General features: G+C 45.6%; 1 protein-coding gene across 11 annotated transcripts in view; it reads left to right on the top strand.

The window, feature by feature from the left end:
• The window catches only part of LOC144471129 (CUGBP Elav-like family member 1-A), a 359,655-nt gene that overhangs the window by 262,990 nt on the left and 82,886 nt on the right, over nt 1-13,779 (top strand). For all 11 annotated transcript variants that reach the window (XM_078182896.1, XM_078182905.1, XM_078182914.1 and 8 more), the window contains one exon: nt 787-869. In XM_078182896.1, the coding sequence (XP_078039022.1) occupies nt 787-869 (83 nt within the window). The remainder of the gene's footprint in view (nt 1-786; nt 870-13,779) is intronic.

Genomic DNA, 13,779 nt, shown 5'->3' on the forward strand with positions numbered 1-13,779 from the left:
TTCGTTGGAAGGGTGCGCACCGGCGGACTCGATCCTTCCTTCTCTCCTTCCCCCCCCCCCCCCCCCCCTCCCTCCTTCCTCGGACTGGTGCAAATCCAGCCTCCGATACACCGGGAAGGTAACACCGAGTCGACGAGCCTCGGAGGAGAGGCGGAGGAACCGGTGGTAATACAACGGCGTATCGAACTTTTGGCAACTCGAAACTATCGATCGATCCAATCCGTTCGTTTCGGGTTTGGGTGGTGTCCAGCTGCGACAACTAGGGGGGGAGAGAGAGGGACAAGAAAACCCCTTGATGAGCTTTCCAAGAGCGGCCGACCCCGCCATTTTCTATATCAGTCGTCGCCCGGCTGCCCGTTCGTTGGCCAATTCTTTTTGTGCGGTAGAGGGGAGGGGAGAGTGAAAGCGAGAGTGAGAGAGAAGAGAGAGAAAAAGAAAAGAGAAAGAGATAAGAGAGAGAGAGATATAGAGGAGTGTTTCGAGCACGCGAGAGAATCGCCGGCGAGTAAATCAGCAAATGAGTCTATTATGCGTTGTCAGGGGAACCGGGAGCCTTTTTGTAGCGCCGCCGTTCGTCGTTGTTCTTTATTATTCCGGGCAAAAATGATGGTATTATTTTACATGGACCGGGCAAAGATGAAATTCACCGTGTATTGTTTATCTTGGTGGAACCGAACAGCGCGGCCGCACCGCGCCGTTAAAGTACCGATAGCGAATTTTGTTGTCTCTCATTTTCCGTTTACCTTTTTGACGGTTTAATTGGTTCCGTTTTTATTTTCGTTGCAGGATGTTGCTTCGTGACGTTCTACACGAGGAAGGCAGCGCTGGACGCGCAAAACGCGCTGCACAACGTCAAGACCTTCAGCGGGGTATGTATAACTTATATTTTTAAAAAAAGAATAGATCCACGCGCGCTGCAGGAAATAGATTCGTCGACGCGCGTCACTAATGATTCTCGTAAACGCGAGCTATAGATAGCTCATACAGCGGATTGAAATCCGGCTTGTTCAGATTACTCGAATCTTCGGGCATTTTGCTGGCCGCTCGCGCGTAATCGTCTAAACGCGTGAAAATATCAGGAGCGTTGAATCGTGATCGATGAATGGGTACGGCACGCTTCGACAAATAATGAACGCTTAGCCAGATAATTATCCGAATCCCGATGAATCGTACGATCGTGAGACTGACGGAGCAAATGAATATTAATACGAACGGTTGTTCGAATAAATTATTCGGATATCCGGCGACGAGTCCTTTGACTAATCGTCCTTCGACGATGTCTGACGCGCGTCGTTCGCGAAATTGGAATTCGCGGTGGACAATTTTCATTCATACTTCGCTCTGTTTTTCTAATCGATGCTAAACAAGTTCAATGAAAGAAGCCTTGAGAAAGAAATAAGATAAATAATAATCAGGGGAAAGGATATTTTTTGACGGATCCGATGGCCCGTCAGTCGCGGAGGCGCGCGGGCCGATAGTATCGTTGAAACTGCGCCCCGCGCGATAATTACAGTTTCCTCGCGAACTTTCGATGCAATTACGAGATGTCATTACGAGCATTTAACCTACCAATTCCCCCCTCGCCCCGTTCCCATTCCGGCGACGCGCATTTATGCTTGAATTTACGAGAATAATTATCATCGACCAAGACCCAGAGAGAGAGAGAGAGGGAGAGAGAGAGAGAGAGAGAGTAACTTGAAGTCCCCTCGCCTCCTACGTAGCAGAGGCGCAAACAAAGGCCAGACGGAGTTCCGATCGAAGAACAAACGAACGCTTTCATTTCTTTTTCGTTCCCTTCCATCTCGCCGGCGTATCCGGCTTACCCGGTTAAGCAAAATTCTACTTTCAATTAAAAGTCTGCCTAGTTTCACTACGGGCCGTCGTTCAACAGCAAGCGTATTGTTTTAGAGTCGGCGACTCTGCTTATTAACATTCGTTCTATTATCTCCTCGATATGCAGCGAATCCTCGCCGATTGTCCTGAAGACTGGGAACGAAATGGACAATTAGGGAGGAGGAGATATGGTTACTTGATCCGTGCAGGTTGTTATTATAGTTGTGACGATAATAGTATTCTAGAAAAGTATCCAGGGACTCTGTTTAAAAATCTAAAAGTTTAAACAATTCTTTCTGTTTCATTTTATAGATGCATTGCGGAAAATAAATTATAAGGCGACGCAGCGTTATTAGAAGTGCAATCATTTGCAACTGTATTATTCCTGCGCGAGGATCTGATTACACAGCACTCGTGGATATTGCAAGATAATTTGTTGTTGCCGCAGCATTTCTGAAGGTTGCATACAGAAAGAATTCAATAGAATAAAAGATCTTCAGATCCTCCGCGAACAATAATAAAAGGCTATTTTTATGATGCTAGTCTCGACGACCTAATAATTACAGAACTAATGAAACAGACTACAGTACTTCCTACTCTTATTATTATTGACGATTATTATTTCCTTATTGCATACAATATAAAAAAAGGTAGCTTGTCTGCCTTGAGATCAAGTATAAATAGGAAAATTGCTATGAAAATAATTGTCAATCCCTTTCTAGTCGCCAGACTGTACGGACTCCTCCTCCGAGCTCTTTGGAAGTACAAGCTCGGTGACTTCAAAGGTAGAGGTTTCAGATGACCAAAAGGATGACAAGAACGAAGTCCAGAAGGTCCACTGAAAATCTTCAAACGTCTCAACTGACCCTTAGAGGTCCTTGCGAAACCTTAAAGGTTTTTAAAAGATCTTAAAGACCGTTGCTAGATCTTCGAGAATTTCTGGACGGCAATTTTCGACACAGATCTTTCAAGGTTTTTGGAAATCTTTTGAGGGTTGCTGAGAAACCATCGAGACCCTTCGTAGTACTTCAAAGTTCTTCGAACAGTTTGGAGATACCTAAGAGACTTCCTAGATCTTTAAAAAAATTTTAGATCCTTGGAGGGCCTCCGAAAGTTTCTAATAAAATCTATAGATCTTTGGATGACCTCTAAAATGCTCTAAAAAATTTGTAGACCCTTGGAAGACCTCCAAAATTCTCTAAGAAATCTGTAGATTTTTGGAAGACCTCTAAAATGCTCTGAAAAATGTGTAGATCCTTGGAGCACCTGCAATATTACTTAAAAAATCTCTAGATCCTTCACATAACCTCCGACAGTTTCTAAAAAATTTGTAGATCCTTGGAGGACCTCCAAAATTCTCTATAAAATCTGAAGATTTTTAGGAGACCTTCAAAGTTTTCTAAAAAATTGTTAAGGGTTCTCAGAGGTCCTAGAAAATTTCCAAATATTCTTAGAAGCCTTTAAGACACCTCAACAGTTTTCCAAAAATCATGAAGACCTCGAGTGGTTCCCCTAATTTTAGAAAATCCTCGAACAATCCTGAGACACGCCTAAGCGATAACCACGCGCAGCAACGTATTAAAAAATCTTGCCATTCAAATCCACTACTATCATGGTTATTCCTATTCCCACGACTTCTTCCCATCACCTTCTCCCTACCAATCCAGTGTGCCAACCAGTGATCCGCCGAGCGAGTAGAACGAGACGACCATCCGCCGACAAGCTTTTCTTGATCGTCGCTCGGCGGCGACACCGACCGCGTTCGCTCGCCTACTCGCCTCGTAGCATCGCGCCTCGCTCGCCGCGCGATTCGGCCGCTCGCCTAAACCTCGGATATTTATCGGCGTACAAATTACACTCCGGGGATTTTACGGCATCGTATGGGCCGCCTCTGCTCGCATATTGGAGACGAACGACACGTGCGGTTTTCCCCCGTCGATCCCGCACCCTTCTCCCCTCCCCTCGTTTCCTGCATCTGTAACTTGCTGGAATTAGGCTTCGTAAATTGAATACGCCACGCAATCGACTGGGCTACACGGGACGATCCATATATCACGTTTCGCGGGCATAAAGCTATAGCGTTCGGTGGAGGATCGTTCAGTTTCAACCGTAGGAAAATCACCGCGTTGTATTTCATGCAAATGGTTCTCGCGAACTCACCCCCTCCTCCTCCTCGTCTCCTATAACCGGATTTTGTTTGTTCCGAAACGGAATTACAGGGTCGGAATACGCGGATAAATACCGAGGCGCCCGGCATGCTAATTAAAATCTAAAATTCAAATCACATTTTATTCGCGGAGAAAGCGCTACGATACTTCCGGTCGCGTGCGCGCGGCGAACCGATCCGCTCGCGTCGCAAGTTCCAACGGGACGCGTCCAAACGCGGACGTAACAACGTCGCGATATCGCGAACAACTCCATTTTTTCGCGACATCGGTTTCGTTATTGTTGCTAGCCGTCGTTCAAGACGCGGACGTAACAACGGACGCGATATCGCGGAGGTCTCGATTTATGCGCGATATCTCGTTATTGTTGCTCCGTCGTTCGCCGTCGTCCCAGTCACGGGTCCCTTGGAAGGGTCCGGTCTCTGCTCCCCCGCGGTATAATGAAGTTCGCTTAAAGGAAAATAAATTTCTCCTTGTTACCGGGCATTACGACGCCTCAAAGTAACTACAGGACGCGCCGTTACCAGTCAAAAGCGTATTCCCTTTCGAGCGTCCGCGAGTCAATTACCGCGAAAATTTCTTATTACCGGCCGATGAAATGGAAAATGACAGGTGCACGCTTCGTAATTCACCTTCCACGGTTCACCTTAGCCCCGACCCTTCCCTTCTTAATTCCCGCCGCTTCTGACCGAATTTTTTATCGCCGGAAATTAATCAATTTTTCGCGTTCGCTTCCGCGCGCGCGAATTTCGCGGCGACGACGAATTTCGCCGAGGGAACGCGAGAAAGCGCCCAACGCGGATGCACCGGCGACGAAACGTCGACGGAGTTCCGCGCCCTTGCCGCGCGCGGGCTCTTCGAGGAGATCGCGTGCCGCGTAAAAAAAAAGGAGAATGGAAAAAGCGGTCGAAATTCTCCGGGGTTTCAAGTGACTCTACGAGGTTAATTAAGGGAGTTAAACAGTCGGAAGCCGGAGGTCCTGGTTCTCATCGGCGGCGGTGGTGGTGGTCCGGGGAAGGGGCGGCGGGCGGGGTCCGATCAGAAAAGTCGAGGGTGAACCGAAGAAGAATTCTACGGCGATGAAACACGAACGCAATGGGTTGCGAGGAAGAGAGTGAAAGCCAAGAACCCCGGGAAACGAGACCGAACGAAAGAGAGAGTCGAGAACCTCTCGGTGGACGACGATGGCGAAGGAGTAGGGGGCGAGGGGGTCGGGAGGAGGAGAGAGAGAGAAAGAAAGGGAAGAAAAAAGGAAAGAAAGGAGCGGGTGAATTGCAGAACGACGTTTTCGCGATGAAAAGGGTTGACTGAGTATAAGTGGGTGGCTGAAAGGAGCAAGGGTCGAGAATAGGAGGGAGAGCGGAGCGCGCGTGGTGCGAGCGAGAGGAACAGGAAGAGGAAAAGAAAGGGGGAGGAACGAGGAGAAGAGAGAGAGAGCGAAAGAAAGAGAGTAGAAGAGAGAGAGAGAGAGAGAGAGAGTAAGGGAGAAAGAGTGAAGGAGAGGGAGCGAGCGAGGAGAGCCTGAAGTGAGGGGGAATAAGGAGACAAGGAGGGGCGAAATAGGGGCGGCTTGTGCATTTGAAGGAGTTTAGCTTTTCTCGTATCAGATTTCGTTTCCACGAGTGGCGTCGAGTCGAGGGGTCTGTGTTGGCTCGGAGAAATGAGTCGAGTACTCCAGGGAACCCTTGTTACCCCCTACCACGCCTCTCGACCTCCACCCTTCGTGACTCCGCGAGCCTCCCTCCGAACACCGCCACCCACCGCCGACCATCCAACGCCACCCATGGCCCCTTTCCTGGGTGCTCCGGAGCCGATATATTTCACGGGGCACAGATACCCAGTACCTGCAAACCAGAGATTCCACCGGAATCCCTGCAACCTTCTCTTCGTACTACCAGTCTCTTCTTTCCTCTCCGAAAAAAAGTACTCTCTGTCCAAAAATTCCAGCGCGAATTCTCTTGCAACGCGATCGAGATAAATCATCGATTCAATTGTTCCTTTCAATTGTTCAAAAAGCTCTCGAACGATTTTTCCGAACGAGATGCCCGTTGAGAAATGGAGATCGGACCCGTTAAGGCGCGCGAGATTCCCGGGGTAACCGCGTCGGTCACGGTTTAATCCCCGTGCTTCTTCATCTGCGGTCATTATCTGGCCGCGATAACGACGATCATTATTTTTTGTTAGCTTGCCGCGTGCCGTAACGACAATTGAAAGGCAAGAACCGAGGGATCCTGCTGGCGCGCGGCGTTAAGGAAAATCGGCCGAGAGATGCTTGCAATTTATTCGCACGTAACCACCCTTAACCCGTTACGGGCTCTCGTGTTCACCATAAGCACCGCCGCTCGTTATACTGCTCCTTAAGGAGTTAGGACTGACATCAACGGCGAATGGAATCATTTTAGATCATGTGAACGGGGGGAAACGATTAGGATTATTCGGACAGAATGTTTCGCTGTGTGATGAGGTTATTGTGTTTGTGAGTTCTCGGTTAGGGGATGCGATGAGGAGTATTAGGAATACTGGAAAATTATGTTAGGTTATGTCATTTTATTTGAGGCGTATACTTTTTAAAAATGGTATTTATAAATCGCGCTGACGGCAGGGCATAAGTTACTGTTGAATTATTATAATAATACAGTAAATATTAGGTGCGTAATCTCGACATAACCTTTATTATATCAGGTCTTATGTCATTTGATTTAGGAAATATTTATATATCTCAAAAATGATATTAAAAAATCGCGATCACGCTGACAACAAGTTACAATTGTATTAAATTATTATAATAATACAATAAATATTAGGTGCATACAAAATTTAAAGTTTTCAAGTTTTAAGAACAGATAGATTTTCCGGTAGACCTAATAATTCCAAGACTAAAAATTGTCTCATATTAGTACGATCTTGTAGCCAATTCCATAAAACACTCTTCCCAATTATTAAACTTGATTTGGACATTTTTTACGAATTTCTCCACGTGAAAAGTACCTTACTGGCACTTCTCGAACGAAAAAGTCGTCGGCGCCCGATCCGAGGTACTTCATCAAATGCAAAGCGTCTACCGATTTCGGTGAATGATCACGGCCGTCGAAAAGATCGGCGAACCGTTTAAAAATCCGTGAGCAGGTGTAAACGGCGTTCGAATCGGTGGGAAGCGTCGTCGAGCATAGCAGAGAGAGGGAAAGAGAGAGAGAGAGAGAGAGGCAGCCGAACGTCGAACGCGGCCGGCATCTCCGTGACGAAAGAAGAAACGATTGCGCGAATCTAGGCGAGAGGAACAAACGTGCAACCGCCCGGGCGTTATTTAAAACGGAAATGTGGGTCAGACGTGTCCCGTGTCCGCGCGCATCTCTCTGTCCTCCTCCGCACACCACCCTGACACCACGGCGGCCGGTCTCCCCTCTGCGGCGCGCCGCGCGAGAAAAACGGAGACAACGGGTCTTTCCGTTCGAGCGCCGGGTCCCGCGTACGACGGGCAAGAAAAGGAGACACCGGTAGAATGATCCACGCGTCCGCGGCGATGAGCCGTGATTTATTTTCGGCCTGACGCGGCTGAAAATTCGCCTCGTACTTAACATGGTCTTGTAGGTGAACCGAAAGGTGAACGAGTGTCGTTGCTCTTCGACCAGGCCGGAAAACTTCTTCGAAACGCGCGACGAGCGCACCAACGCGTGCGCGTCCGTCGCATTGTTTCTCGCTGTTGCGTATCATAATTGGGTATGTGGAAGCCTGCATGGATGTATGATCCATATACGCAATGATCCAGTTCGTACGCATTATTCGTTCGAATACTATGCGTCCGGTGGGAGCTATCGATGTGTCCGTGGACGCGTGTATCTCTGGTCAGCTCGCGTATGCGCTTAGGAATTAGCAATTGTTTTTGGCTAATGCATGTGCTGGGTTATCCGAAAGTGCCTTTAGGATGTCGAATGATCTGTCAAACGCTGTGGTTGGTTCTGGATAATTTCTTTTTCTTTTAACCTGCAATTATAAGTAATTTTAATGATCGAGTCTTGTACTTTTATACTTTATAATACATTATTATATTTAAAAAATGAGTGATCAATAAAAAGTATGCAGTGGAAATGGCGCAATTTTTTGCAATATATAATTGTCTATCTGAGCAAACAGTACGAAATTTGGCTAACAAATTGATAAAACTGATTCTGTTTCTGATAAATCAAAATATATAGCAGTCCAGAAACTGCTCCTTTTTGCATCTATTTTTCTAGAAATATTTGCAAAGCAATGTTTAAGCCAAAAAATCAGTGACAATTCATAATCTAAAAAACAAAACTAAAAATTAAAGTCCATTAATTTTATTGATCATATAATCTCGTCGAAAATTTGACTCATTTGACAGATCATTAACACACAATTTTCACAGACGATGCTTGACAATTAATTAAAAAAACAGTAAATTTCAAATCAGTTCATTCTTTATTTTAAAAGTCCTTCCTATAGCCAATTTTGGATAACCCTGTACATTAATACAAGCAAGGCAACACAGACAGATCGAAGCTTAAAAGTAGATTTACGGTAGCAATTTAACTCGTTGACTTTATTTGTTACAACTCCAGAAAGGTACACAAGTTTCCAGCAATTTAATTAACATCGATCGGAGAGAGACTGGCTCGTTAATCTCCCTGCACGTTGCAACGTCCCAAAAGAGTTTAGCCTGTTTGAATACGTCGTGACACGCAGCTGTTCTTAAATCCGATCAAAAAGTATCGACACGCATGTACGACCGACGTGGCAGACAATATATGTTTATCGTACTCTGCGTAATCAATCGAATACCGATAGCGTACACGGTGCGCGAGGAAATATCACGTTCGCATAAATAGCAACTACCTGAAGTATTTCACATTCACACGATTACCCCCTAAATTAAAAATTTTTCTTTCGCTTCCACCACCCCGTCTGTGTTTGTCTTCTTTTACTAATTTTGAAGAAATTTTTTGAAAATTTTCTTCACAACATTTATCATCTTTATGATTTATTTTTATATTACAATATCATTTTTATTATTCTTTTTATATACTATACTATTTATAAGGTTACTGCGAACTGTGTATATTAGGTCCATGTAATTCGGAAGGGCCTTACTAGCTTTTTAATAAATAATAATAATAATAATTTTTTAAGACTATTTTTTAAATACTTTTTAATATTTTTGTGACAAGAATAATAATCTTTTTAAATTCCTACTTCAAGTCGCCAACATCGCTCACTTTCTTCAATCCAGTTACTTCTGTCACTTATTGTTTAAAAAGTTAAGGGGACGCTTTTTCCCCCGCGCGAACCGCCGCCCGCTTTTCGAAGCGGTCCGAAATTTATCGGCAACAGAACATATTAAAATAAACAGGATAGAAAACGGGATTTACGACGGCGCGTAATTCATTCTAGATTCCCGATGCACAGGACGTTGCAGTTATCGATCGTGCTCGAGGCGGATGCAACTCGCTCTCCAATTTAAAAAAAAAGGATCACGGCAATATGCTGAAACATCCGAGCGAAGCACACGGGGGTACACGTGTGCGGTTGCAATTGGTTTTATCGAAAATCTGGCCAATGGCGAGACACTGGACTCATAAAACGGGATAAATTTAATCGCCGACCTGTTCGACCATCGATGCAGAATCGATCGGTGTTCAGTGTGAATAACGGGAATCATTCCCAGATATCTACCAATCTTTTTGCCGAAGCTGGTCGAGCTCGTCTTAATGCCCTATGACCTTTATAAAAACATCGGCGAATTGTACTAAAATGTACAGCGAAACATTTAGGTCGAATTTGTCGAAATAGCTTCATTTTTTAATTTTTTACTTTACTCGGTTGTTATGTTTTTGGTATTTTTTATTATTCTTTTATCTGTCTGTAAATAAAACGAAATATTTGCAATTGAAATATAATTCTATACGTATCACTGCAATATGCATTTGGTATACATTTAATATACTTTTAATTTAATATCACGTGTATTTATTAAAACATCAAATTCCTCTCAAATGTTACTGATACGTAATATTTCTCAGCTTTTGTCGTCGAGTGTATGTCTATATAAACATTCTTCATAGTCTTTAAATACTCAATCGATTCACAAAACATTGTCCACTTATTCTGACACACCCTGTACATTTAGCATCTCAACCCCGAAGACAAATGGCCTGGCGCGATCGCGGCGAACGCGTTAACTCTTCGAACGCGAAGATTAATGCTGCGACGTTTTTTCTCTTCGGATAGATAAATTACACATCGTGGCCGCAAATAACAGGAAATATTAACAATGCTTCCTGAATCGTCCGTTACGTGTGTGCACAGTCCGATCGCATGCTTGCGACTTCCTCTGTAAAATGTATACATACCGTGGATGTCGTCAATACGTCGACGTTACTGTGCCAAAGGGTTAAAGAACTCTGTAGCTTTCTTGAGGGGACCATCCACCGTAGGATCTTATCGACCAATCGTGCCGCGAGTAACGGCAGGCCGGCGATGAATCGATGCGTGCGCCGACGAAATCGCAATCGCGCCCGGCAGGGTCGTTATATCGCGCATCGCAGCACTTTAAGGGGTGCTCATTGTAACCCTTTCAGCGGGGGTATCGTTTCGTTTTTTCTTGCACGCGGCCCCCATCGCGGCCGTTCATTCGCTCGCTCGTTCGCTCGTTCGCTCGTTCGCTCGTTCGCTCGTTCGCTCGTTGATTCGACCGTGCCCCTTTCCCCGGGCTTAGTATAGAAAGCCTAGTCGTATAATATAGGTCGTTTCTTCGAATGCCCCCGGTACGGAAGCTGAGTAATCTTCGTTGTTTCGCAGGCGTTTTGTTTCGCTGAATGCCGATGGCGAAGGCGACGGCGACGGCGAAGGCGGAGGACGGGGGCGGCGGTGGTACCCCGGGTCTCGCGCGAATAAAATTAACGAGCCGGCCCCGTTCTTTTGCCCTTACGGTTTATATTGTCTCCGGCATCGCAACTTCTGCCACCCTTCGCCGCGGCTCGGTTTTCTATAGGGTCGCCGTCGAAGAGACGGGGGAGAAATTTTTCTGGGGTGGCGACATCCTCTCAGACCAAGCCGAGTTTCGTTGCGTTTTCCAGTCGCGGCTAAATGGGAATATTGAAATATGAGAATTTCCAAGAGACCGAGAGACCCCTCTTGGCCGCCTTTCCTCGGTCTTCCGCAGATCGAGGGATGCGGAGAAACGGGTTGCGAGGGAGCACGGAAGCCGGACTCCGCGGAATCGGTGCGCGGCGGATCGAGGACTCGCCGCGAACGAGATGCGAGGCCATTATGCAACGATCATACGTGCTATTAGTATTCCCTGCTAATTATTACGACCGATAGCACAGCGAGGCCTGGAGAGGGCCGCGCGATGGGTCACGTAACTTCTTGCATAAGCGATCGGCGTTATCCATGGTTGCTGGTCCCGGCGCTTGGTAATTATAGAAATCGGTGCACGGTGGTCTTCACCGTATTATCCGTATTCTCTCTCTCTCTCTCTCTCTCTCTCTCTCTCTCTCTCATCGATGAGAAAGACAATGGCAACGTCAGAGCGACAGGTTCGTCCGCGGTAAGTCCGTCGAAACGCAAAACTATCGATTTTTGTTATCCTGAAAAGTGTCACGATGTGACCTCATCGCTTCAGCGTTCCGCACGCGATACGTTTTATCTGTGGGCAGGATCGTAGGGGTGAGTGGTTTAATCGTGTGCGAGCGGAGCGGAGCGCATTACGAAACCCTGTCTCTCGCCTCCCGTCCCCCTCTCGTCCACGCCGTAGAGCCCACGGACGTGTGTTAAAATTCAGCAGATAGACGATCAACGTTAATGATTCACGCGGAGTCGACTAATCCGGCCGATGACCCGAATAATTCTGCTATCTGCTTCCTACGGATATATAGAACCGACGGCGGTGCTCGCGAACCGAGTTTTCGTCGTCCAGATATCGGTAGGAAAGGTTTCCCGTAGAAAAGGTTACACAGTCGCGGAGGTTACTCAGTCGCGGTGGTTTTTCAAGTCGAGGAGAGAGGGGGGTAGACATAACACGCACGCACCCCGTTAACTTTTCCAATCGCGCTCGTTCTTATGAATTGCGGGCTCGGGAATCGGCCGGAAATGACGGAGGACGACCGGCCCTTCCCTCTCGCCGAAGTTTGATCGGCGGTGAACAACGGCGGGCGAACAGAAAAGCGAGAAGAGCCGGGCGAACAACGGGGGACCGACCGGCAAGCAAAAGAGACCATTCGATTCCGGCGGTCTTGATTATTGCGGCCGCCGCGGAACAGCGGCGGTAACGATGCCCGTTGACTAAATTGCGTTCCATTTCTCACTAACTTTTTCAATTTGTCGCGACTCAGCCAACTAATTACCGGCCAAAATGACTTTCCTGCCGTCGCGACGCCGAGTGACGACCCGCATCCACCGCCCGACCATACGCTGCGCCGTGTTCCGAGACTTTCGCGACGCTGAAATCGATTGGCTGGGCGACTTTTGTACTTTGTTACGCATTACGGGGCCGATGGAGAAATAAGGAATTCGAGAACGGCTGACCCGTGTGTGTGTGGATCGAAGCGTTTTGCGCTGCGTTTGCCTGAGAAATAGCAGAGTACAGTATAGGACCAGTATAAGATATAGTTGATGCACAGGTTATGTGGTTGAGTCCTGAGATTCTTTATTAAATTCTGATTAACCCCTTGCTGTGCTATTTTGGTCATAGTTACAGGGATCACCACTTTTTCTATTTTAATGCTCTGACGTCCGGTGGCTCCACATTCGTGCCATGCGAAAAGTATCGTGTAAGTGCCGGTGGCTCCACGTTGGTGCCATTCAAAAACTAGAGAAAAGTTAATATTGTTCTGTTTAGCTAATAGTAAGTTATAGACGTAGCAACTTTGGGTCAGATTGGACCAGAAGGGTGCAGATTGACACGTTACGGAAATTATGGAATAGTGGTTTAAGAATTTATGATTTTTAATTGATGATTTCTTTGGAAATGTTTTTAGAAGTGCAGACATTTTTGTGCGATGTTGAGTGATGATGAATAGGGGTGGAAAGGGGCGTGGATAGGGTTGAAGTGTTGTTGAACGAAAGCTGAAATACGGAATATGGGGTGTAATGGGAACTTGGAGAGGAGGTAGTAAATTTAGAGAATTTTTGTGCTGTTAATTTGTGGAATATTTTTTACTACTGTACTTGTTATAACAGGACATGTTGTCATTTCTTCTTGGAGAACAGCGCGTCCTAGATTAACGGGCTAATTAAGGGGGTATACAGTGGGCAGAAAAATTTAGATAACATTTATAACATTAAGATAAATATTAAAGAGACCAGTTGACTGTACATTGGCTGTACTACTACTTATAAATTTTACTAGTACCTACAATAAAAAAAAGAAAAAATATCTTGCTCTCTAAAATCTTTTTCAGTATATTTATGAATTACTACTGAAAATGCGCCAAAAGAATTTTTTAAATTTTTATTATAAGCTCAGATAAAAACTGAAAAAGCGACGGATTTTAAAATATTTTATTCCAAGTAACAATAGATATTAAAAAATGGTATTTCGTTTATTGTGCAGTGACATAGTATATTTTAAAATATACGTCGACGATTTACAGAATAATTTTAGTTTTTTTTTGCACAAGATGACGTATACTTATCAATTACGTAATAACAGTATTGATGACGTTCGGCCAGCTTCATCGATCCGAAACATCAAATTAAATGCCTTGCAGTTTGTTTGCAAATAGAAACCAACGAAACCATCTTGTGCAATTGACATTATTTG

The sequence above is a fragment of the Augochlora pura genome, chromosome 1 (genome assembly GCF_028453695.1).
Source record: "Augochlora pura isolate Apur16 chromosome 1, APUR_v2.2.1, whole genome shotgun sequence".
Lineage (NCBI taxonomy): Eukaryota > Metazoa > Arthropoda > Insecta > Hymenoptera > Halictidae > Augochlora > Augochlora pura.